The 24750-nt window shown below is 51.9% G+C and overlaps 1 protein-coding gene across 1 annotated transcript in view; it reads right to left on the bottom strand.

The window, feature by feature from the left end:
• The window catches only part of BCR (BCR activator of RhoGEF and GTPase), a 127432-nt gene that overhangs the window by 34180 nt on the left and 68502 nt on the right, over window positions 1-24750 (bottom strand). The window contains exons 3-8 of the mRNA XM_007092344.3: window positions 20284-20388; window positions 19743-19928; window positions 14667-14774; window positions 10913-10973; window positions 9576-9628; window positions 7523-7663 (exon numbers count right to left, since the gene is read on the bottom strand). Of these exons, the coding sequence (XP_007092406.2) occupies window positions 7523-7663; window positions 9576-9628; window positions 10913-10973; window positions 14667-14774; window positions 19743-19928; window positions 20284-20388 (654 nt within the window). The remainder of the gene's footprint in view (window positions 1-7522; window positions 7664-9575; window positions 9629-10912; window positions 10974-14666; window positions 14775-19742; window positions 19929-20283; window positions 20389-24750) is intronic.

Raw genomic sequence — 24750 nt, forward strand, 5'->3', positions numbered from 1 at the left:
CAGGGCCACAGCCTGGGCTGCACCTGGGTCACAGTCCCATAGCACTGTGGGCTGTGGTCTAAAGATGGTGTGACGTCAAGTGGCTGGTAAGGACTGTCCCTTTGACTCAGCATCTCATGCAGAGCAAACACGCCTGGGTAGAGCTGTAGGGAGAGAGCTAGAACCCGCTGGACCCCAGGACAGGGTAGCATGATGCTTCTTGAGGTCTGAGGGACAGTGACTCAGAAGAGCCAGCTTGCTGGGGCCATAGGAATGTGTGTGAAAGAGAATCCATGTGTCTCTGTGTCTCTTTGTGTGCATCCCCAAGCAGGCAGGCATGTTTGTGTGTGTGTGTGTGCGTGCGTGCGTCCCTGTTGGTGTGTGTCCAACTAATCTCTTTGTGTGTCCCATATATATGTCTCTGTGTGTCCCCTGTGTGTTTCCCTGTGTATGTGACCACGTGTGGGTCATGTTCCTGTGTTTCTGTATGTCCTTCTGTAAGTTTCCATGCCCCTGTGTGCCCCAACCTATGTGTCCATGTGTATGTGTCCCCCATATATGTCTGTGTGTGTGTTTGTGTTCCTGTGGATATCACAATGTGTGTCCCCTCGTGTGCATGTCTTTGTGTGCACTCTGGGGCACCGTAGTGGTGGCAGGAGGGAAGGCACTCCCCTTGGGAGTGGGGAACACCTGCTCGAAGGGACAGCATTGCCTCCTTGAAAAACTAACATCACCCCGCCAGGGAGTGAGGTGTCTGCAGCCGCTGCTGTGCACCTTCACTGCCTGTGGCCCATCCTCTTCTCTCTGCAGGGATAATGCTGGCTCAGCCACTTCAGTTTTCTGAGCCTCAGTTTCCTTAAACATAAGAAGGGATGCAAATACCTGCCTGGTGGCATTTTTTAGAGGATTAAATGGGCCCCACAGGGGGCTATTGGTACTATAAGCCAAGTCCTCTGTAGGTACAGGCCTTGTGTTGAGAGATGCCCTATTGTCGTCGGGCCTCCCACAGTTGATGATGACTCTGAGTGGGGAAGGTACCACCACCCCCATTTCTACAGACAAGGAAACTGAGAATAGTGAGGTTACATCCTGTGTCCGCAGTCTTCTGAGGACGGGCCCCTCCTTCCCCAGGGGTCTTCCCCTAGGCTGGCCGGCCTCCTCCAGCTGTCATCTGGGCAACATTGGCCCTCACCCCTAGACAGAGCCCATTCAGGGAAGACCCATCTGGAAGAAGTGCATTGTTATGGACTGATGTTTGTGTCTACTCCAAAATTCATATGTTGATGCCCTAACCCTTAATGTGACAGTATCCAGAGGCAGGGCCTTTGGGGTGATTAGGTTTAGGTGAGCCCATGAAAGTGGGAGCCTGTGATGAGACTGGTGTCCTTATACGAAAAAGAAGACAGAGATCTCTCCATGTGCCATCTCCAAGCTGGGAGCCATCTCCAAGCTGGGAAATAGGCTCTTACCAGATCCTGAGCACACACCTTGACCTTGGGACTCCCAGCCTCTAGAACTGTGAGAAATGAACATCTGTTGTTTAAGCCCCTAGTTGATGGTATTTTGTCATAGCAGCTGAGCAGACTCAGACACAAGGTTCTGAGAAGAAGAAGCTAGAGCCCAAGGTTCCATGGAGGGGGTACTGGGAAGTTTCCTCAGGTACAGGAACTGGAGTTTAGTGATAAACCTGTAGGGCCTTGCCAGGTGAGACCAAGAAGGGTTGCCAAGGAGGGCACAGGTGGGGGCAGAGAGAAGAAGGAAGATGGTCAAGGCAAGGACCAATGAGGCATCAGTTGCTGGCTGAGGATGCCTGGTTTGGCTCCAAGCAGGGCCGGATTTAGCATGTTTGGCCCTTGAGGAGGCCAGGGGCCCGAACCTCCATTCCCATGCCCCCAGAGCAAGACCTGAACCTGGGGATAGCTGGCTGCATGCCAGCGACCCAGCTGACATTGCCCATCAGAGTAGCCCTGGCTGTGGGGTAACTCAGTGGGGTGTGGAGGTTCAGAAGGTGGAAGAAAAAGTGTCCCCAAAACAACATACCCGGCAGCTGAGTGTGTGCTGAGGGTCCTGCCTGACCCTCCTGCCCTCAAACCTGTTCGAGGGCTCTCAGTACCTCCCTGCAGAACACGCCTCCACTCCCTGGTCCCTGAGAAAGCCTCTTGTTTCCCATGCCCTGGAGAGACACCTCATAAGACAACTGATCGGGGAGGATGAAATCAGAGCATGACACAGCCCGGAAAGGACAGGAACCTGCTGGGTGGAGAGCAGGGTGAGCCTGGGAAGCACACTGCTGATTCATAGCAGTAATGTTCACTGAGCACTTGTTGGGTGCTGGGACCTGTGCAGAGAGCGCTTCATAAAACATCTCCTTTCACTTGGCAGGACTGTCCCAGGCAGCAGGTTCTAGCTCCACCACTTGTTGGAGAAGGAAAGGCTCAGAGAGGTAAGTAACATGCCCAAGTTCCTAGAAGAATCCAAACCTGGGCCTGGACAGGTTGACAATCCAAGCTCCATTTACAAATATTTATGAAGGGTTGAGAAAAGACCCAGACATGGAGCACTGGCTTTGCCCTTATGGGGCTCCTATGTTGTGGACATCCTTTGAAACTGTGGACAGCACATGGTCTAGGCTCACCCCAATCCCACAGCTGAGCAAACTGTTGCTCAGAGGTGAGTGGTATTGCTGAGGTCACATGCCATGTCTGATGGCGCTGGAACCCCAATCCCTATGCTGTCTTCACCCCCACCCCCTTCCCACAGCATCTCTTACAAACTCTGCCAACAGGGTCTGGAGTCTCCAATTCTCTAATCCTCAAGCAAGAGCCCTCTCTTCTCCTCTGCCTGAGCCTCACCACCTCTCGTCCTCAGCCTGCACCAGTGACATTTCCTCAGCGGCTCCTATTCGGCCTGCCCACCTGCCTTCTTCCATGAGGGGCATTTGGGAATCTGGATAGAGAATGGTTCCAAGAAGTGGCTGGCTGTTGGGAAACAAAACACCCACACGAAATCATCCCGTTTGTGTCCCAGCCTGAGTTGGGGATGCCGGGCAGCACAGGGTGCAGTGCTAAGAACAGGCAGGCAGCCACATGGGGAAATCACTTGGCAGTGTAAAGTTAATTCAGCTAAATAAATGAGCACCCACCCACTAGCCCATAGGACCCAGGCCTGGGAAGAAAAGTGCCAGCAGGATCCCTTGGTCCTGACTGGTTCCTGGGAGCCTGAGAAGGGTATCCTCCTGGGATATGCTTGCTGCTCACAGCCCCTGGGGTGCCAGGGGTGAGAGCATGCAGGCTGGTGACAGCATGTTCCAGCCACAGTTTAGTGTCAAGGAGACACCTGTAATGCTGCCCAAAGTCACTCTTCCTCAAAGAACACAGCCCTGGAGCTGTGGGGACTGGCTGAAAAGGATGATGAGATCATAGAAGCCATAGCAGGGGCTGGGGCTGTTGGCTCTGCTCAGGGCTCACACTGGGGCATCTCCACAATGCCCTGACTTACTCAGGTTGAGCGGATGGAGACAGGCCACTTCCCAGGGGACCAGCAGTGACTGTGGGAATACCTCCAAACACCCAAGCCAATGGAGGTACCTCTCCTCTCCCTAGAAACTGCTGAGAGAGCTAGAAACAGAGACACCCCTCCCCAACCCCTATTCACCAACATGTTCCCAGCAGGAGAAGCAGGGGAAGGGGCTCCACTCAGTGCTTAAGACTCTAGTAGCATGCTGAACCAAAGGGGCACATTCTCCTCCTTGTGACCACCTATGCCCAGGTAGCTCTTCATACATGGACCAGAGGAGGGGTGGACATTGGTTCAAAGGAGTGTCAGGGGAGTGAGAGGTGACGATAAATCATAACACACCTGTGATGAACACAGGTGCCAGGGCACATTTGGCCTCACATCCTGGGTTAGCTACTTAGTGGCTGTGTGACTGTGGCCAATTTCTTCAACCTTTCTGAGCTGCAGTGTCCTCACCTGGAAAATACCTCCTGACTTCACAGAGTCATCAAGAGAACTCAGAAGCCCACTTCCTCTCTTCTTTTGGAAACTTGATATTCAATGTCATATACCAAATTTAGAGACAGGAACACAGGAAAAAAAAAACAACAGGTATTTCCAAATCTCAGGTCCTCCCCAGCTGCAAGTTCTAAGAGGAAGTAGCCCGCAGCTCCCACCCCTCCTGGGACCTGCAGATTCCCTCCTGACTGGTGATGTAGAGGGTGCTTTCCCCACATCTACAATATGGACAGTGTCCATGTGGGGAAATCAGCACCCCCTGCTTTTAGACAGCCCCTCAGAGGTCATGAGATCCTTTCTGCCTCACAACAACCCCATGGAGGGGCCACAGGCCCTGAGTCACTGTCCTCAGAGAATATGGACACTCAGCAAAGAAATAGGGACTTCCCAAATCAATACCACTGGTAAGTAGTGGGCAGGACTAAACCCAGGTTGGGAGACTACCCTTATAACATCCTTTTTTTTTAAGCTTTAAAATATTTTTTTATTAAAGAACTATAACCAAATGAGAATAAATCAAATAATAGTACTTTAAGAATAGCAAGTTTCCTCCATTTATTTCTTACTCCCAATTATACTTCCCAGTTACTCTCTTTCCCTATTTAATTCTGGTGATTTTATAATTTTGGAAGGTATGCTCATACCTCTGATCCTTGATTCACTGACTTGATTTATTCAATTTGTTGATTTGCACACTGATTCCTTGAGATAAAAAATTAGGACTTACCACACACTACTGCCATCCTCATCCTCCTCTCCTCTTCATGTCTGATGCTTATCCAAGTAGTGTCCTTTCTACCACACTGGGGACTGTAAGCTGGGTTGGGCAGCCTGAGAGGATACACTGAGGAGGACACTCCGGCTGCAGTCAGCTCAGAGTGTAAGTGCCCGACTGAATAGTGATGTCTGCTCCTGGAACAGTGGGGGTGGGGAGCATGAGTGTGGGCACCTGTCTGTCATACTGGGCTGGCCACCACCACCCTTACCATGCGTGGGAGGGAGAGGAGGTGCGTGCAAGTCAGACTCACGGCGTTTCAGAGGGCATTTGCTTCTCTCCTCTCTTGCAGCTGAGGTACCCAGGTGATCCCTCCCACTGAGCAAGTATCATCAAAGCCAACAGGGCCAGATGCTGATGGGGGAGAGGGTGGGTACAGATAAAAGCCCTTGTCCTCATGAAGTGCCCGGCCCCTACATATTTCCTGTCTGGTGGCCCTGAGACCCTGACCGTGGGTCCGCACGAAGGAAGCCTGTGATAACAGATGTGGGAACAAGGGCAGGGCTGCCAACTCCCAATTTTCCTCAATTCCCTAGGGCAGCTGCCTCCAAGGATCCGAAAAGCAAGAAGGGATTTCTCTCCAGGGATCCTGAACAGCAGGATAGGGGGGCTGAGGTCAGACTCAGCACCATATGAAAAGCTGAGAGGAAAAAGGACTCGCACGTTTGCTTCCCAGGAGGACAGTGCTCTCATAAAAGAACAGTCGGCAAAGGAGACAGAGCAGGTGTCCTAGGAGCTGGGCACAAACGCACTCAGTATAAGTGGACTGGGCAGAAGCAAATCCCACATCCAGTTAGGGAGGCCAAAGCTTGGCACTCCTTCGGGGTCCCTAAACTTGGGGCAGGAGTGAACCAGGGGCAGGGCCCCGTTGATCTGAACCCCCAGGGTCTGGCCACTGGACAGCTGGGTGTGGAGGTCCTAGGAGGTGCTGGGGACCCACTTCTGCCTTCTATGAGCTCAGAGACTGCTTCTGTATGTTGGCTGGCAGGGCTCTTTCCATAAACCATGCCCCTTTGGGTGCCCAGGCACCCATCAAGGTGGGCCCGCGTTCCCATCCTGCTGTAAAAAGGAGGAACAGGCCCAGAGAGGAGAAGCAAGCATCGTCCAGGCTGCGTGGTAGTACGTTCACTGCGATGCTGGCATTGGATCTCGATGTCGGCCTGGCTCCAGGCTCTGGTCAAGCACAGAGGGTGGACTGGAGGGGATACCTCTCTCCTCCTTGGCCCTTCCTGGCCCAGGTCCACCAGGAGAAATCCCACCAAGCCTGTCACTCATGGTCAAGCCTGATGAGACTCTGGGCACATGGGAGCTTTCTGCTCAGCACTTAGGTACCACTTCCCAAAGAGGAGTGGGGAAGACAGATCTGACAGTGGCCTGCCCACCAGCCCAGGCAGGAGGAGAAGAAACCCTGAGATGGGAGGGTCAGGCCTCAGTACTGAGCACCTAGCACATGAACTGGAAGGAAGAAGTGGCTTTCAGTGGCAACTACAGTCAGGTTCACTGCCAGCCATGTCCTTCCTGGGCTGTATGGCTCCTGTCCCTGCATAAGACCCCAGAGGCAGGTCAGCTTCCCTTGCCATGGTGCTACTTCTGATAATAGATGCTCATGCTTGTGTGGGGTGCCGGCCTCCAGATTTATACAACTCTGCTCTCTCACTAAGTGCTGCCCGCCCAGGATGGCACCTGCCTAGCATCTAACTGGGCCCCTCCCAGAAGGGTCAGAGGCCACTGGGGCAGGCTGGGTCCATGAATTCTTAGCCCCTCTGTTCTATATCCTCTTTTCAATGATGTGCAGGGAGATAAAGACCAGGGGTCGCTGTTAAGCAAGGAGGGAGGAGGAGGACGAAGGAGAATCCTCTTAGCTGAAGACAAGTCAGGCCTATAAACTGCATGTACCTCCCTTTCTTTTTTCCTTTTAATTCCTTAAATCTGATCATACGGATTTCCTGTGCTAGCTACCAAGTCTGTGTTATACCACTTTACTTTTACCAAAGACCTATGTTAGTATCTGTTTTCAGTAACAAAAATAAATCCGAAGATTTTCACTTTTACAAATGGTAATGGCTTCTTCATTTTAACCATTTAAGTTTACAAACGATTTTTTGTTAAGTTTATTTATTTTGAGGTAGAGAGAGAACGTGAGCAGGGGAGGGTCAGAGAGAGAGAGAGAGAGACAGAGACAGAGACAGAGAGAGAGACAGAGAGAAAATCCTGTCAGCACAGAGCCCGATGCAGGGCTTGAACCCATAACTGTGAGATCATGACCTGAGCCGAAATCAAGAGTTGGATGCTCAACTGACTGAGCCACCCAGGCGCTCCAGTTTACAAAAGATTTCACAGGAACACTCTACCTTTGGATAGCAGGGAAAACCTGGGACTGTTTTTTAATGAAAGAACACTGAGAAGGAACCATGTAGTTCCAGACAGACAAAATGACATCCTCCTTCTCACCAGTCAGACCATGAGCTGACAAGGGTGTGAGGAAAAGAAGGGGTGCCTTCTTGTATCTGTGGATACAACCTGCCACGATGGAAGAAGAGGTAGCCAAGTGAGGCGTGCAGCCCTGTAACTCCACCCTGACTCCCCACACAAGGGATTTTTACCCTGCCAGCGTCAAAGACCCTCAAAGGTAACACATTTTCTGTGTTAGGCTGAATGGCAGGCACAGTCTGCCAAAGACGAGAAAGGTGCCCTGAATTCCCCCTGCCCGGTGGGGCAGGCTAGCAAACCCAGACCATCCCCAGTCCCGCTCACCTCTCCCTTCTTCACAGTCATGGACTGGCGGCGGGGCGTGATCTCCTCATTGATGCTGGACAAGAAGTTCTGTGAGATACGTAGGGCATCCTGCAGCAGAGGGTGGTCTGGGTGGCTGGAGGGCGTGTGCTTCAGCAAGTCCTGTGTCGGGTGAAGAGAGGACTCAAATCAGAGACAGCACAGCCCAGGCCCCACCACTGTGTGCAAACTGTAGACACACACTGGGCAGACCCAGGGTCACCAGCTTGCCAAGCATCACCACCACCTCTAGACAGGCTAGGGCTATGCGGGTAGTGCTTGCACGAGTATCACCCCACAAGCAGGTCCTAAACCTAGACGGTGCTCCCATAAGCCCATGCTGTGTGCACGCTGCCAACAAGCTTTTCCACTCTCAGGAGCTAGGGCAGGATTCTCCATCTTCGGCCCTAACACTCTGGGTTGGATCATTCCTTGTGGTGGGGGCTGTCCTGTGCACTGTAGGATGTCAGCTCCCCATCCCTGGCCTCTACCCACTAGATGCTAGCTAGCACTCCTCTTCCTTTGCAGCTGTGACAAGCGACAATGTCTCCGACATGCCCCTAGGGGGCAGAATCAGTCTCCTCTAGGACCACTTGTCTGTGTAAGCTCAGGAGAAACCACCTGGCCTTCCTGGCTCCTCCCCCTTTAGAGACTGAACCTCTCAAATAAGATAAAAACAGAGGCAGGCAAACCATAAGAGACTCTTAAATATAGAGAACAAACTATAAGGGTTGCTGGAGGGGAGTTGGGTAGGAGCATGGTCTAAATGGGTGATGGGCACTAAGGAGGGCACTTGTTGGGATGAGCACTGGGTGTTATATGTAAGTGATGAGTCACTGAATTCTACTCCTGAAACCATTATTACACTATATGTTAACTAACTTGGATTTAAATAAAATTAAAAAAAAAAAAAACAGAATCGAGAGGGAAATGTTGACTCCTTCACCAGGAACGTGTATAATTTGTGCTCAAGGTCAACAGCACCCTGGTTCAGAGAAACAAACTCCGCCCTGGAGAGAACTTAGCTCTCAAATCCCCCTTGGTGAGAAGCCCCCTGCAGAGGTGAAACAAGTCTGGAGGAAGGTTCTGGTGTCAGTGGTCCCAGAACCCCCACACCACCCCCCAGGGTGGCTCTGTCTTCTCCCTATCAGGACACTCAGCTCAGCGAGGGGACAGAATAAAGGTCTCCGACACTCCATTGGGTCACCTGCCAGAGCCTCCCAAACCACGCCTTTCATCTCCCTCTTAACTGGAGGAGAGTGAGGTATTATGAAATGTGCACTCGACAGAATGCTACATGGCTTAAATACTACAGGCAGAGCTGTTTGGGCTGAAGTAGGACAATATCTACCATATCATATTAAGAGGAAAAAAAAGCAAAGTGTGGAACGATACGTATAGCATGATGCCTTCTGTGTAATTAAAAAAAAAATGTTCAGGTATGTTGGCATGTGCATAAAAGAATCCCTGTGGTGCTGGCTCCTTTGTGGGGAAGAAACAGGAAAGGAAACTTCACACACTTTTATGACTTGATTGTGAATTTAAAAAAAAAACAACCACGCATGTACAACTTGCTCTAAACATAAATGAAAAGGGCCACCTGGGCAGTAGGATTAGGGGCCATTTTTGTTTCCCCCACTGCCTTTAGGAGCAGCCCCACTGAAGTGTGCTCTCCCCATGCTCCCTCTCCCCAGGTTGCAAGGCCGTGGTCATCCTCACGGGCCTGGAATGCACCTGCTGTCTGTGTCCTCACCCCATCTACCTTCGAGGCTCGTTTCATGCACTGGGACCAAGAGGCCCTTCCTACGTGGGACAGGGCACTCCCTCCCTGCACTGCCTCCTACGAGAGCACCCATGACAGCTCCAGAACCTGCTTTCTTCCTTGCCATGAGCCCCTCATTTCTGCATATTCAACAAAGGTATGTGGCAGGAAAAGGGGGAATGGCTGGGCAGCACTGACAAACATCAGTGTCAGGCCCAGAACAACAGAAGCCAAGAACCCCAGGGTGAGAAGGTCCCGGGTGGAGTGACTCACATGCAGAACCAGCGTGCTGCGCGTCACCCGGTCCACAGGCTTGTAGAGCAGGGCTGCAGAGAGATGGGCAGGGCAGGTGAGAGGTGGCCAGGCATGGAGAAAGCAGCACCAGACCACCCGCCTGCCTGTCCTTGCTGTAAGTGCTTGGGCAGAGGGAGCAGCCCAGCCCAACCTCCACATCCCCTGGGAACTACCCATCCCCAGTGACAAGGGCAAACAAACCCCAAGCACCTAGAAGGCCAGGCACGTGGCTTTGAGATTTTGGTCCGTAACATTAAAGCTGAGTCCAGAGCTACTGGTCAGAACCCAAGTTGATGCTCCTCCCTCTGGAGTTGGGGAGGCCACCTGCACTCGACTACAGATGGGCTGGCAAGGATGCCAATCCTGGCGGGACACCTGCTCTCTGGCCTGGTGGGTCCCCCAGAAGCAGACTGGCACACTGCTAGTGATGTCCATCTCGGCGCAGTTTGGAGGCCTGATTCGGAGGCTGGCAGAAACTAACTCAGCTGCCAACATAGCTCTTGGCTTTCAAGTGTTTTCAGACAGCTGGACTCCAGCAGCACAGAAACCCTGGCCAGCCTTGGCAGCCCCCACTTCTCCATGACGATGTCAAGCCCAGCCCATCACGGGCATGGATGCTTAGATGTGTTCTGACACAAGTCAGGTACATTTCCTCATGTGATTCCCACGACTACCATAAGACACGCATTGTTATTTATTCCCATTTTACAGATGAGAAACTGAGACTCAGAGCATGGTGAAGGTCTGGGACCAGAGCCATGGCTGCTGTTCTCTGTAACTATTCATGCTGTCCTAACAACCACAACTGAGAAGTGACTTATCAGTCCTGATCCCCTGCTCTTTGCCCAGAGTGAAGAAGGAGGCTGAACACACAGGCCTGGGAGCCTGATGACTCTGGCTTTATCCCTGCCTGGCCACTTAGGACCTGTGTTCCATATGGGTTACTTTCATTCTAAATCTGTTTTGTCATCTGAAAAAAGGGAAAACAAAATCCTCCTCACAGGGTTGCTGGGGAGAACATGATGACATTTTAAACGCCCAGCAGTGCCTGATTGGTGGGCGTTTGCAAAACCCTCCCATTCTTCCTGGTTGCTACTGTTGGTGACAAGCTGGTCCTGCCTGTGTCCTTCCCCACCCTGCCATATCCAGTGCCACTTTTTCCACATCCCTGCTCTCAGTATTGGAAGTCAGGAACAGCAAAGGAGCCAGAGGCTGACCCAACTGGGTGCCATGTTTGTTTTTGCAGCCAATGCCCTATCCTCTCGCAGCAGCTGCCCCACAGGGAGCACGAAGAGGCCTCGGCATAGAGAACTCACTTTCCAAAGAGTTCTTGGTCGTCTGATCCTTGGCATCCTTGTTGCTTCTGGCTCTCAGGTTCTGCAAAGAGAAAAGCACATTTTCACACAGGACAACTGACGCGGCTTTGATGTGGCAGGACGTTCTGTGGTCAGAAACCTTTAGCAAGAAAACTCACCCTTCACTCACTGCAAAAAAATCTTAGTTGAGGCAAGCCTTATGGGGCATCCTGGACCATAGCATGAAATACAGGATGGGCAGAACACAAGGCATGCCCTAGGTGCTGTAGGTTCGTCTGGAACTGTTGATACTTGGGGACAGAAATTCTCTTACTGTGGGGGCCTGTCTTGTGCACCTCAGGCCACTGAGCAGCATTCCTGGCCTCTATCTATTGATGTAGCAGCACACCTTCCTCCTGCTAGGACAATCAAAAATCCCCAGGCATTGCTAAGTTGTCGCTTGGGACAAAGATCACCCCTGCTCAAGAGCCTGTGACATAAGGAATCCTATAAAAACAAGGCAAATCGCAGTGCCCTCCCTAAATGCATAGAACTGTTTTCTCAGAGAAGTTAAACAGTGGGCAAGGGGGCTGGGGGGTGTGAAGAGCAGTCACCTTTAGAAATGGCCAGGGCAGCCCCACCACCACTGAGACTAACACTGGATTCCACCTCCTCCCCACCCTCTCCTGACTTTGCAAATATACCGGCATACCTCGGGGTGCTGTGGGTATGGTTCTGGACCACTGCGATAAAACGAACATCGCAAAAAAGCAAGCCCAATGAATCTTTTTTTTGTTTTCCAATGCATATAAAAATTATGTTTACCAGTACATTGTAGTCTATTAAGTGATCGACAGCATCATGTCTATAAGCAATGTATATACCTTCATTAAAAAATGCTTTATTGCTAAAGAATGTTAACCATCAACTAAGCTTTCAGCAATCATAATCAATGATCACAGATCATAAGAAATATAATAAAAAGGGGCGCCTGGGTGGCTCAGTCGGTTGACTGTACAACTTCAGCTCAGGTCATGGTCTCACAGCTCGTGAGTTCGAGCCCTGCGTTGAGCTCTGTGCTGACAGTTCGGAGCCTGGAGCCTGCTTCGGATTCTGTGTCTCCCTCTCTCTCTATCCTCCTCCACTCGCATTCTGTCTCTGTCTCTCTCAAAAATAAATAAACATTAAAAAATTTTTGAAAAAAAAAAGAAATATAATAATATTGCACAAGCTTGAAATAGCCTGAGAATTACCAAAATTTGACACAGTGAGTAAATGCTGCCGGGAAGGTGGCACTGACAGATTTGCTCAATACAGGGATGCCACAAACCTTCAATATGTAAAAAACACAGGATCTGCAAAGTGCACTAAAGCAAGGTATGCCTGTAGCTGCTAACAAAGAGGTGCTATGATCCCCAGGAGGAGAGCAGAGCTTTTCAGTGGGTAGGTCATGCTTTCACACAACTGCATCAAAGGATTCACTGATTTGGTCCAAGGTAACAAGAAAAGCCAGGATATAAGATGCCTGGGTACCTGAAATCATCTCTGGAAAGAAGCTATGGTTAATCCCATTACTAGGTTGCTGAACAACAACAAAAACAGCATGGGAACAGGAAGGGACTCAGACATGGCTCTCCCAACCTCTTGCACTGCGGTAAACTTCTCAAGACTAAAAATGATGGTATCTTAAACTCCTTGGGACCAAACTCCACAATGCTCTTTGGAACCTCTCTTGAGAGTTTAATGGCCCTCACAGTGATTATTCCTCTGAACATCTGCCTCAGCAGTTCCAAAGGGGTGTGGGGGTATGAGGGCATGTGAGAGCTGAACCTGAGCCTCTGTAAAAATCTGCATCCATGCTCACGTAGGTCTGCGAGGCAGCCTTCACACCACATGCCCCTGGACAGTCTCATGCACATTAGCATGCAGAGCTCCAGAAATCCTGTCTCAAGGAAACTTATGATTTGGCTTAATCCCCCAGTTCTCAAACTTAACTTGATTCCAGAGGCCCTTTTCCCAGAACTCCATCATGTGGGAGCTGGCATTCCATGAAACCCAGTTTAGGCAGCTCTGGCCTAACTGGAAACTGCCCTGGCTCATTGTCAGGACTGGGAGATGAGGGACCACGGCTCCACAGCTCCCTCTCCTGGAGGTGACCATCCACTCCCCACGTCTGAGTTCTGACCCCCAGAGTGAACCTCTACACAGCCTGCTGCTTCTGTTTCCTTTGGCTCCATTTTGCTCTGTCTGGGTGGTTCCAATCTCTCTGAGTCTCTTTAAAAAATATAGGTGGAGAACCAAAGTGGATGATGCCTCCAAAGTACAAGCTTCACTGAGGACCAGCTTTCGGCTGGCCCCAAGATGCTGTCACCCTCCCGGCATCCCTGCCTCAGCTCAGATTCCCACCTGTGCATGGTCAGTGGGACCACGTGACCTTGGGTTGGTGTCCCATCATTGCTTCCTCCCTCCTCTTCTAGAAGCCTGGCTGGGTGGACTTGAGCTTGGCTCCATTTAACTAGAGCCTGCTCTTAAAGGATTAGGTCTCTAATTTGTCAAGGTCACTCAGGATTCTGTGCCAACATTGCAGCTGTCAGGGGTGGGGGGGAGGGTTGCTAAGTGAATGACCTAAAGAAAGATATGGTCTAAATGACAGGGAGGGACATCTGGAGCCAGCCTGGAACCCTGGGTGCATGCAGCCTGTTACCAGCAGCACCAGGCAGGGAGTGGATGGCCCCACGGGCTCTGGAGGAACAGCATGGCACCCATTACCACCATGAGGGACGATCAGCACCCACAACATGCCACCTCTCATGATAAATTACAAAATGGCACAAAGCCCCCGGAACAAAGCCAGGTATGATAGGGTATGATTGTCTCTCAGCAAGGGAGACCCCACTCACTCCCTATTTCTAGTTTCCATTTATCTTTCTTATGCTAATTTCTCCCTTGGAGCCTTTCCATCTAGAATCCTTGTTTGGTGGAGGGAAGGCAAGTCAGAGCTCCGAGGAGCTGGAGGCATCACAAGTGATGACAGGCCCAGAAAGAGGAAATGTCACCCCGATGCAGAGGGTAGAAACAGGATGTGGAAGGGTGGGGAAAACCCCCGCCGGGAACCCTGGGAGGCAGGTGCTGCAGGTCCTGGTCCAGGCATGGGCACCAGCCCCAACAGGCCACTTGTCCTGTGTATCTGAGAAAGTCTTTTGAGGCCCCTCATGCTAATACTGGGGGCTTGAGGTTTCAGTCCTCCTGGAGCTCCAGCCTGGAGCTTTCTGCCCACGTGGGTCTAGAGAGAGCAGCTATAGCAGCTCCACGCCCCTGTGCTAGGGCTCAGCTTCCCTGGTGAGCAAGGTCACCAGCAGGCTACAAGAGAAACGGAGCAAAACACACCTCCCCACCTGCTCTCTAGTGACAAGGTGCATAGCTGGCCTCGGGACTCGCATGGCCAGACCTCTGCTCATGAGACAGAACTACGGACACTCCTTACTGCACACAGGTGGTACAAGACAGCATCTGTCTGGGGGACTTGGCAGAGCCCCAGAATTGAGTCCTGGACCCTAGAGAGTCAGGGAACTCATGGAGCTGCTCCTCCTATCTGTTCACAACAGAGTCCCCACACAAGGCTGACAGAGCCAACCCAGAAACATCTGGAAACAGAGCTGAGATTTACCACCAGAACTTGGCTTGGTGCACCCGGGTCATGGTGTACCAACGGCCAGCCCACATCCTACCCGTGGGAGGTGGAGGGGTGCACCTGTCTGAACAGTGTCACGAGTACCTCAGAGATTTCTGCAAACTGAGCGTTGGCCTGACAGCACTTCTCAGCCGTTTCCATGGCAACTCCGTAGTTATCTACAAAGGCCCGGTACACACCCAGCTGGCTGGCCTGTAGGAAGGAAGGAAGAGAGTGTGGGACAGGTGCAGGACAGGTGCTGCTGCTCCCCATCTTTCTGAGAAATGGGCTTCCGTGCACACTCTGGAGAAATCCCAGGTGCAGCAGGCAGCACAGAGCTGCAGACACCTCAGCTCTTTCCCGCTATCGCATCCCACCTGCTTCCCCCCACCCCCCACGCACTGTGCATGCTTCCCTCTTCCCAAGTGACATGCTGAGAAGTGACTCACTGCCCCAGGCAGGTAATGGTTTCCTTCCACAGCTGCTTGTTCCTCCCACCTCACTCATTTTAATAGTGCCACCGGCAGTAGCTAAAATTTGAGGCTGTCAGTGAACGCGGACAAGAGTCTACATACATAGTGGGATGGAGTGGCACCGTTTCGTGCTGGCTGCAGGAGACTCTAGTGGACAAGGAGGTCGCCCCCCTGGCCTATGGTAGCCACAGTGCTCCGCTCATGTCTGATCCCTTCAAACACATTAGGAACACGCAATCTAGCTGCTCTTGGAGAAGACGGGCTCCCACTGTCCAGACATGAGCCCAGCCCAAACCTGGTAAGGGGGGTCCAGGTATTATATGCCACACCTGGCGTGCAGGAGACCTGCTGGCTGCCAGCTGCAAGGCGAGAGGCATTTTATTTGTCTTGTGTCAAACCAAAGGCATTAACAGAGGGTCTCTTCACTTAACCTTCTGGTCAGATACTCAACTGAGAGACAGCTTCCAAGGGCAAGTGTGAGTGTGCGTGCGTGTGTGTGTGTGTGTGTGTGTGAGCACACACGTGTATGTATGCACATGTGGGCCCTAGGTCACCTTCAGAGGCAGCCAAGGGGAAACCAGCCCCCATCTTGTACCAGCAAAGCCAGGCCTGGGAGGCTAATGGAGGACCCTGGTGACCGGCTGGCCAGGCCTTCCCACGGCAGCCGACCAGCTGGAAGCCTAAAGCTTTAGCTGATCCTGGTGTTTGTTCTGTGCTGAATCTAAATTTTATTTCTATATGCATTTGCATTTATATTGAATTTTATGTTTCTTCAGATGACAAGCCCAGATGCTGGGTAAGCCAGGCGCCCTTGGCACTGTCTGGTCTCTGGCTCCGCTCCCTGTGGGGGCTGCACGGAGGCCCTGCAGGGCCCCTGCTGCACTGATCACCCTGACAAGTCACTGCATTCTCAAATACCAATAGCTACGACAGTCAGACCCAGAGCATCTCTTTCTCTGTCTCCGTCACCGGTCACTGAGTGCCTCCCCCAACAAAGACTTGCTTTAGGCACTGTCACCACAGCCGCAAATCACTCGGACACAGTGAGGCCAGTAGCAGGAAAGATACATGATAAATTAATCAACAAACACGTAATATACCAAAGAGCTGAGAACAGAGGTTGAAAGCTATGGGGCTGCTTTAGATAATTTGGTGAGGAGCCCAGAGGGGATGTTACTGTTGAAATGCATCACTTCAAAATTCCTATGTTGAAACCCTAACTCCCAGCACCTCAGAATGTGTACTTAGAGAGAGGGCATAAGAGGAGATAGGTTAAAATGAGGTTTTTAGTGTGGATCCTAATCTAGTAGGACTGCTGTTCTCGGAAGAGATAAAGGACACAGACCCACAGAGGGACACCTGTGAAGACACAGGGAGAAGGTGGTCATCTGCAAGCTGAGGAGAGAGGCCTCAGGAGACCAACCTTGCTGGTGCCTGATCTCGGAACCCCAGCCTCCAGAACTATGAGGAAATCCATTTCTGTTGTTCAAGTTGTGCAGACTGTGGCAGCCTTAGCAAACTGATACAAGGTCCGGGAGAGGAGAATCCCTTCCATTACTTCTCCTTCTCCCTTTCCCTACGGAACTCCCATCTCCCATGTGGCATTTGAGAAGTGCCCAAACAGTCTAATCTTTTTAGCTAATCTAAAATGAAGCTATACCAATAATGGGATAAATAGAGATCACGTGCCTCCTGATACGAGGCACTGAGGAGGACACGACATCACTGCTGTGGCTTGTTTTGTTTCATTTTGGCTGGAAGCACGAAACTTGAATCTATTCCTGAGGAAACATCAGACAAACACAACATGGCCTATACCATTCAAAAATGTCAAGGCCGTGGAAGATAAGCAAAGGCCAAGGAACTGGTACAGTTTGAAGAAAACTAAAGAGATGTGAAAAGCAAGTCCATTTTGTAACCTTGGATTGGATCCTGAATCAGGGAATGAAAGTGGCTATCAAGAACATGATGGCCAACAGGAGAAATTTGCATATGGATTGCATATTAAATAACAGCACCACACCAATATGAAAGTCCCCGAATTCGATCACTGTACTACGGGTTATGGAAGGAGTTTGTCTTTGTTTTTAGCAAGTACACAATGAAGTATTTAGGGGTAAAAGGGCAGATATATCTGCAAGTTATTTTCAAATTATTTAGCACGTGTGTGTGTGTGTGCACATGTGCACACATGTTTATAAAAATGATAGAGAAAAAGATAAAACAAATTTGGCAAAATGTCACAACTGGTGTATCTGGCACATGGGAATTCTTGTACTATTTCTGCAACTTTTCTGGAAGTTTGAAAGGATCAGAAAAGCAAAAACATAGCTTGACAAAATTTCGGACAGAAACAAACCCCTGAGCAATTGCAGTTAACCTGTACGTTCCTGCAGGAAGGGATCCAGGCTTTCTGAACTACCAGACACAGTTCATAAATCCCTGGGCAGGGGAGGTGTCATAACTGGGGCATAGCAATGCGGGCTCCCCTGGTCCTAAAACTCTCCCAGCTAGGGAGCCTGATGGGGTGACCCCCCCCGCCATCTGTGGGGCCAACCGCACTTGTGCTGGTCAGAAAGGAACGGCAGAGCCCCAGCTCCTAGCTGGGTGGCGCACATGAACACTCTCCACTTGGTTCCGGGGCATGACTTCCCACTGTAGCTCCCTCTCAGTCCTGCTGCAACATCTGACCCACAAAGGTAGCTCAAGCACACCAGGGAAACCAGAAGAAATTTTCCAAATTCTGGCGTTCGTCGAACTATGAACATTTGAAAGATAATTTTCTGAGTGATGTTGGAATGTTATTCAGGGAAGAGTGCTGTTGCAGTTTCTTCTCAACAACACAATTCTCCCATTCTAAGGAGGGCTACAGGCTGAGCCAAATCTACTAGGTTAGAACCTGCTGACACTTCACACGGGGAGAAATGGGGTGAGGGTGGGTTTCAGAGCTGGGGGTGCTGCACCAATACAGTCTCCTGCTTTTTGGCTATGGAGAAAGGGGTCTCATGTGACAGGAATCTGAACAAAAAGGCATTTTTTCATGTGTTTCTTGTATCTTCATTCCAGCCTGGAGTCCAAGGTAGCTGCAGCCCAGGACAGTGTAGAGAGGACCACCAATAGGAAGGCCACACCTTGGAGCAGATCACTCAAGCCCAGGTGCAAGCCAAGGCAAGGACTGGGTCTGGGCAGCCCAGAGGGCTGTGCTCTGAGTACTTGGAAGGGGCCTGTGACCTTGGGCCACCTCTACCCCTGGAGGATTGGTTTCCCTTGGGAGCAGGAAGGCTCCAGGAAAAAAGCATGTCCATGGGGCGCCTGGATAATCTGGTCTTGGGATTAGGAATCCTCAGAAGTAGAACCTCTATTACAGGGTCCTGCCTGGCACCTGCCTTCAGTGGCAGGCCCAGGACAGCTGCTAAACTCCTCTACTCAGACTCCCTTCTCCCATGGCCTCCTCTGAAAGGGACTGACTGGTTGCACACTTTAGAACTGCAAAAGAGGTGGGGACTCCTTTCCACACACGTTGGAACTTTGTATATTGGAAGACAGATGTCGATCCAACAGCTCTCGGGTTTTCTCCTTCCTCCCGAGTCCCTTAACTGTTTCTTCCTTTTGGACAAGTTTTACTTGACCCAGGTCTTGGTTAAATATGCACTTCAAGCCAATCCCTGTCCCAGATGTGGCCTGGCCAGTGCCAAGGGGCCTGCCACAGCATCTTTCATCTGATTGCTAGGTTTTATTGGTTCCATTGATGTTTTAGAAGCCATATCCTTGGCTCTTCTTGGGTCCTGTGGTCAGCAAAGGGCTGCAGAGGCCCTTGACCTGCTTTCACGGTGGGCCCTTTCTGTCCTGATCGGGTGCTTCTGCCTCTGGGACCTGAACGGCCACAGCCTGAACCCACAGCCACCTCGGCCATAAGGATTCCTTGTCAGTATGGGCTCATCAAGCCCTTTCAGAAATTCTTATTTTGTCATCCAGCACCAACTATCCTTCAGTTTTATGACCGCTGAAGGCAGCAGCAAAGGCCCTCCTTTTGGAGACAAAACAGGATTACAGTCCCAGCAAGTGACCCGCAGTTCCTCAGGCTTCTCACCCCCTCAGTGGTGAGGACAGGACCTGCCTTATAGGGCCTGCCTCAGCTAAGGTGAGATGGGCCTCCTTGTACCCTGCTACTCAGGAGCCAGACTGCCTCTCACTGAGAGGCTATGCCTCAGTCCACACTCTGCAGTTACAAACCACCCTGCCCTGCATTTCTCTAGTCTATCCATAAGAACCAGTCTTGATTTCTATAAGGCATGAAGGTGTCCCTGTCAAAGTCAGCATTAAATATGCCTGTTGTTTCTGAAAACAGCTGCTGGTAGGAGCTAAGGTGGGTTTTCCCCACCTCTCTCTACCAGGGCCCTCCTTCAGGCTCCAGGGGTACTTTTCCCGCTACCTTGATTTTTAGTGACCACACCTCCCCTCCCCACAACACTTAAAAAAAAAAAAAAAAATTCTCCAAGGGCGCCTGGCTGGCTCAGTTGGTACAGCATGTGACTCTTGATCTCAGGGTCGTGAGTTCAAGTCCCACGTTGAGTGTGGAGCCTTAAAATAAGGGTTCGGTGTCCCAGAGCCCTTGGCAACACATGCCTGCAGGTCAAGGGAGAGGCTTGATCCCTGTAGAGCTGCAAGCTCCTGGGAGGCTGCCATGCACCTGTTCCGAGTCACTCACCAGTTTCTGGAAGAGGTCACCCACTCGCTGCTGGTGGCTCCACTGCTGTACTCGGGGGAAGAGCCCGTCATAGAATTCCTTGTGGATCTCATAGAGCTCAGGCACTTTGAAGAAGATGGTCTCAATCTGCTGGCTTGTCAGCACTGGCTGAGAGGTGGTGGCAGCAGCCTTCAAAGGCTTCATGGGCTGGAAGAGGGCACAGGTGAGGTGACACAGGTGACAGGTGGAGTGGCACACATGAGAGGGCCTGCCCTTTCTCAGGTGCATGGTGTGACCACAGAAAGTCATGGTTAAGTGACACGTGTGTTTTTCTTTTTAAATTCCATTAAAAATAAAAATGTAAAGCCACCTTGGTTTGGCACCTGTCCTAATGTTAGTGTCCACTGCCCCACGGGGAAGCCCAACTTCTACAGAGGGGAAGTTTCTGGCCCGCCTACCGATGTCTCAGGGACTCCAGGCAAGGGGGGTTGCCTTCTGATGGCTGACCTGGGGCCTGTGAGCAGCGCGCCCCGGCCCAGCTCAGGCCCTCCCCGCTCCTCACCAGCAGCAGCGCCTCCAGGTGGCTCAGGTAAGTCTCTTCGCTAGCCAGGATTCCAGACAGCACCCACTTCCTCATCTCCAAGCCCTTTTCCAAGTCCAGCTCATTCTGCAGGAGAAACAGACAGAGGTCAGACCTGGGGGACGATGCCCTATGTGGCCACTCTCAGAGAGGAAGGCCTGTTTCTCAACCTGAGGACAAGCCTCTGGAGAAGGCTCCATGTAGAAATAAAGGGAGGCACTGGAGCCTCGGCCAGTCGGCCACTTGTTCATGGTCACTGAAAATTCTGGAGGGGTCATCCAGCAAAACCAAGAGCCACCCTTTGTCATGACATTGAGAAATGGGCAGCATGGAGCTGGGCAGTTGGGGAAAGATGCCCCGGTCTGTGGGACTTTGTTACAGCTGCCCAGTAAACTAATAGAAAATATTGATGCCAAAGGTGATAAAAACTGCTGTATGACTAACTGGCCACTTCCCCCATGGGCCAGCTGGGTATCTGGGCAGCACAGGGGGCTATGCTCTGCACACTTGGAGGGGGCCTGTGACCTGGCCACTAGCGAGGGAGTCAGGGTCAGAGGTTGGTTGTGCCCACTGCCTGCCCATGCTCCCTCTGCCTGGCTATGCCAACAGGTCCACTGTAGTCCTCAGAAACTGAGACAACACCCCTGCCCATTCTGCCACTGGTTTTCCACCTATGGGTGAACATGAGACAACCACACTGTGGTAGCCCTCGGGTGTAGAACCAGAGTGCTGCCCCTTTGGTCCACTTTCCTGAACCACTCAGGGGAGACTGCTGGTCTGGGGCAGGTGCCTGGTCCTCGGCACTGCTGATATCTAGGGCTGAAGAATTCTCTTTTGGATGCTGGGGGGCCCTATAGGGTGTTGGGCAGCATTTCTGGTTTCTACCCACAGGTGCCAGGAGCAACACCCACTCCTACCCCCAGCTGGGACAGCCACAAATGTTTGCAAGATGTTGCCACATGTCCTCTGGGGCCAAATCGCCCCTAGGTGAGAACCACTGGGTTCGAGGAAGGACCTAAAGCCAGCTCAGGCCTCACGGTGTCTCTACAGAGACTAGAATCAGGGCCTCCCCAGTATGGCCCCACTGTGTGCTCCCAACCGTGCTTCCCTTTCCAATTTCCTGAAGTGGCAGGAGGGAGGCATTCAGTGACACAGATGGCTGGCCCAGCAGGAAGCACCCAGGGCCAGGAGTCGGGGGACAGGGCTACAGAGCCAGGCCTGCCTGGTGAGCCCCAGTCTCGGGCAACTGCCCTCTTGCCCTGGGCATCAGCTGCCTGGGTATAAACTGGGGAAGGAAGGCCCGATCCCCATGTCCCACCTGCTTCTGCTTTCTGGTCCCTGAGGCTTGTATCACATCCTAACTGCCCACTGTGGGACCATCCAAAAAGTCTTCCTGAACCACCACTTTGCTTTGGGAATCTCTAAGTGTGCATGAGCTAGGTGCATGCATATGTGTGTACATGCATGCCCAAGTATGTGCATGTACTCATGCATGCATACAAGGCAGCCACCAAGATCATGGCTAAGTATCGCTCCAGGGAAAGGTACCACTACACACAGAACCCCCTCCCCCACCCAGGGCACACTGGGCAGTGGCTTCACAGGCAGAAATCTCTAGGACATGTTGTGCCTGATCTTGAAACTTCCTGTGCCAGCAAAGTGCCTGGAACATATAGGTGCTCCATGAAGACAATGAACAAACAAACCAACGAATGAATGGATCTAGAACTCCTGGTTGGGCCCTAGCTTTGGCTGTACCTTTGTGAAGCTCTGAGTGCTCTTCTGGGACCCTGGTCTGTTTGACAAGCAGGTGCCAAGATCCAGAACTGTGAGCTTAGCCTGCTCCAGGGCCCAGAGTGCCACCACAGTCAGCAAGTCTGTGACACACAGTGCACAGTTGTGCAGGGGTAGGGGATGCTGACCCCTCTTATCATCTCAGCCCACTGAGGTCACCATGCATGGTGGCAGCCCGTTGGGAGAAGTAGCTCTGATGACCCTGAACACGCTTCCCATCGTGTCCAGGTGCAATTTGTGCCCCAAGCAAGGGAAGAGGTAAGGTGAAGGGCACAGCAGGCTTCTTGGGCAGCAGCAGTCACCCCCAGCCCTGCTGTGTGCTGAGGAACAATCTTGCTACTGTGAGCACCCGTGGGGGGGCTGGGGTGGTGGTGGTGGAGCCCCACCCAGCACAAGATGCCGGTGCTCACATGGGTGGCAGTGCGTCTCATTCCCACCCACACAATTTGGAAAGCTGGGAGGAAAAAAAGCGCAGGCAGGAAGGCGCCGGCTCCAGCTCTCCCTGTTCTGAAGGGTGTGGCCAGCTCAGGGGAATGTCTGGCCCAGGGAATGTGCTAGGCTGGGGAGAAGACATGGGTGCAGATACCTCTTTTTGGACCAGGAATCGTCTCCTGAGCCCCAGAATGGTGCTAGGGGCTGGTGGCAGACAGGGACGGCTCAGAAGTCAGCCAACTCTGCCTTGTTGGAGAGGGCGGGAAAGAAATGCAGAAGATAGAGAACAAAGGGCAGGGCCAGGACCAGGGTTATTTATAACCCTGCTTTGCGCACATGCCAGTTCTGGAAAGGGCACGTGAATCCAGTTGGGATCATGACGGTGGGGAGATCGTGGTGGAGAGAAAGCCGGAGGAGAAGGGCAACTGGAAAAAGAAGGCAGCAAGCCAGAAGGAAGGCCTCCCACTTCTACTCGGGCCAGGGCAGGGGCAGAGGGCAGGGAACGGAGCAAGCCACACAAACCTGAGGCAGACAGAGCAGATAAAAACAAACTGGGCATGACAAGGTGGGAAAGCTGACAGAGGGACCCAGGTGAACAGAACTGCCACCAGGCCCACAAGGGCAGGAGCTGGAACAGAGTGGCAGGGCAGAATTTGGGGAGCACCCTTTACCCCCAGCCCTACTCTGAGGGAGCCAGGGTGATCAGAGTGCAAAACCCTGGCTGTGAAGGGGTGGGCTGCTCTCAGCTGGGAGTTGACAGCCAGGTCTCTCAACAAAGGACCCTGTCTTCCTCTCTGGGCAGGGGCCATGCCTTCACTGGCAAGAGGGCTGGCCACTGTCCTAGAGTCCAGCCAGCAGAGGGCCAGGGGCTGGCCTCTGCATAAGGATCTGAGCTAACACTCAGGGCAGGCAGTACAGTTCTTATGCCTGCCCACTGATAAACCAACCCGGGAGGGCTCTCAGGAGGAAGCATACAGGCTGGGCTGGCACCAAATACCTGCTCTCTTCAACTCTGCAGAGAGGACAGGTGTGAGCAAACATTATCACTATTTAAGTCAGGACCCAGAGTTCCGCACTTATAGCCAAGCTGAGCCATAGGGACGCAACATTTATCCTGCTCTGTCTGCTGCAGAGCCTCACTGGGGGACCGGAACAATCAAAGCATCTCTAACCAGTGAATCATAAAAGTGAATGAACTTGTGGTTGCTCAGATAACAGCTTGACTCAGAGTTACAATTTCTGTTCCATGAGCACAACTATTGACCAGATACACTGAATCAAGTGATGGCCAGTATCAAAGTTATAAAGCAGGGTTGTTTGTCTTCAAACATTCCTGAGCCCCTTGTTGAGTTCCCTGGTAAAAACTGCCAATTTCACTTGCATTCAATCAGTAGGAGTGACTGATTGAATATGTGCATATACTTTGACTTCCACCTAAAAAAAACAAACAAAAACCCCACCCCAAACAAAAAATCCCCAAAGGGTCCATGGGCCCCCAATGGGCTGAGGCAGCCCAAGGGCATGGCATTTCTGCCAAGCAGCAGAATCCAAGTGTGTGTTTGCTTTCTCAGCCTCTATGTGCCCACGAAAGGTCCCTGGCTGGCAGACCTATCCAGCTCTGCCACTCACTGAAGGGCCCCTGAATGTGAGAAATGTGGGCTGAGGTGGTATCAGCCCCTTCTCGCTGAGGTCCAATGTTTCTGGGCCTGCCTCTTGCTGGTAAGCTGGGGACAGGGCCTGGCAGGTCACTGTGGGGAGCAATGTCACACAGCGTGTCACAGAACCCAGTGAGGAGATGCTCGACCACTGTCAGCTCCCGTCTCTGTGCCTTGACGTCTCCCCTTATAAACAAATAGGTGGGATGATGTTGGGACTCTTGAGGACGCTAGGAAGGACTGACCATGCTGATCTGGCAGAACACAGGCCCTCTGCCACTGACCCCAGGATGGCAGCTGGGGGTGATGCCAGACCCTCACCCCTTTCCCTGACACTGTTGAAGGAAGGTTACTTGCTAGCCCACAGCTCTGACTACAGCCTCTAGAAGTGTCCATGATACTGCTTTGCTTCCCTCAGTTCAATGATGTCAGCTTTACCCTCCCAGCAGAGAGAGGCAGTGGTCATCAAAATGGCCTGCTCTTCTTCCAAGGGGCTTGCTAAGATGTATCCTCACCTGGCCATGAAGAGATGGAGGTATGCCTGATGGCTCTTGCCTGGGGGCAGCCT

Source organism: Panthera tigris, chromosome D3 (assembly GCF_018350195.1).
Source record: "Panthera tigris isolate Pti1 chromosome D3, P.tigris_Pti1_mat1.1, whole genome shotgun sequence".
Classification (NCBI taxonomy): Eukaryota; Metazoa; Chordata; class Mammalia; order Carnivora; family Felidae; genus Panthera; species Panthera tigris.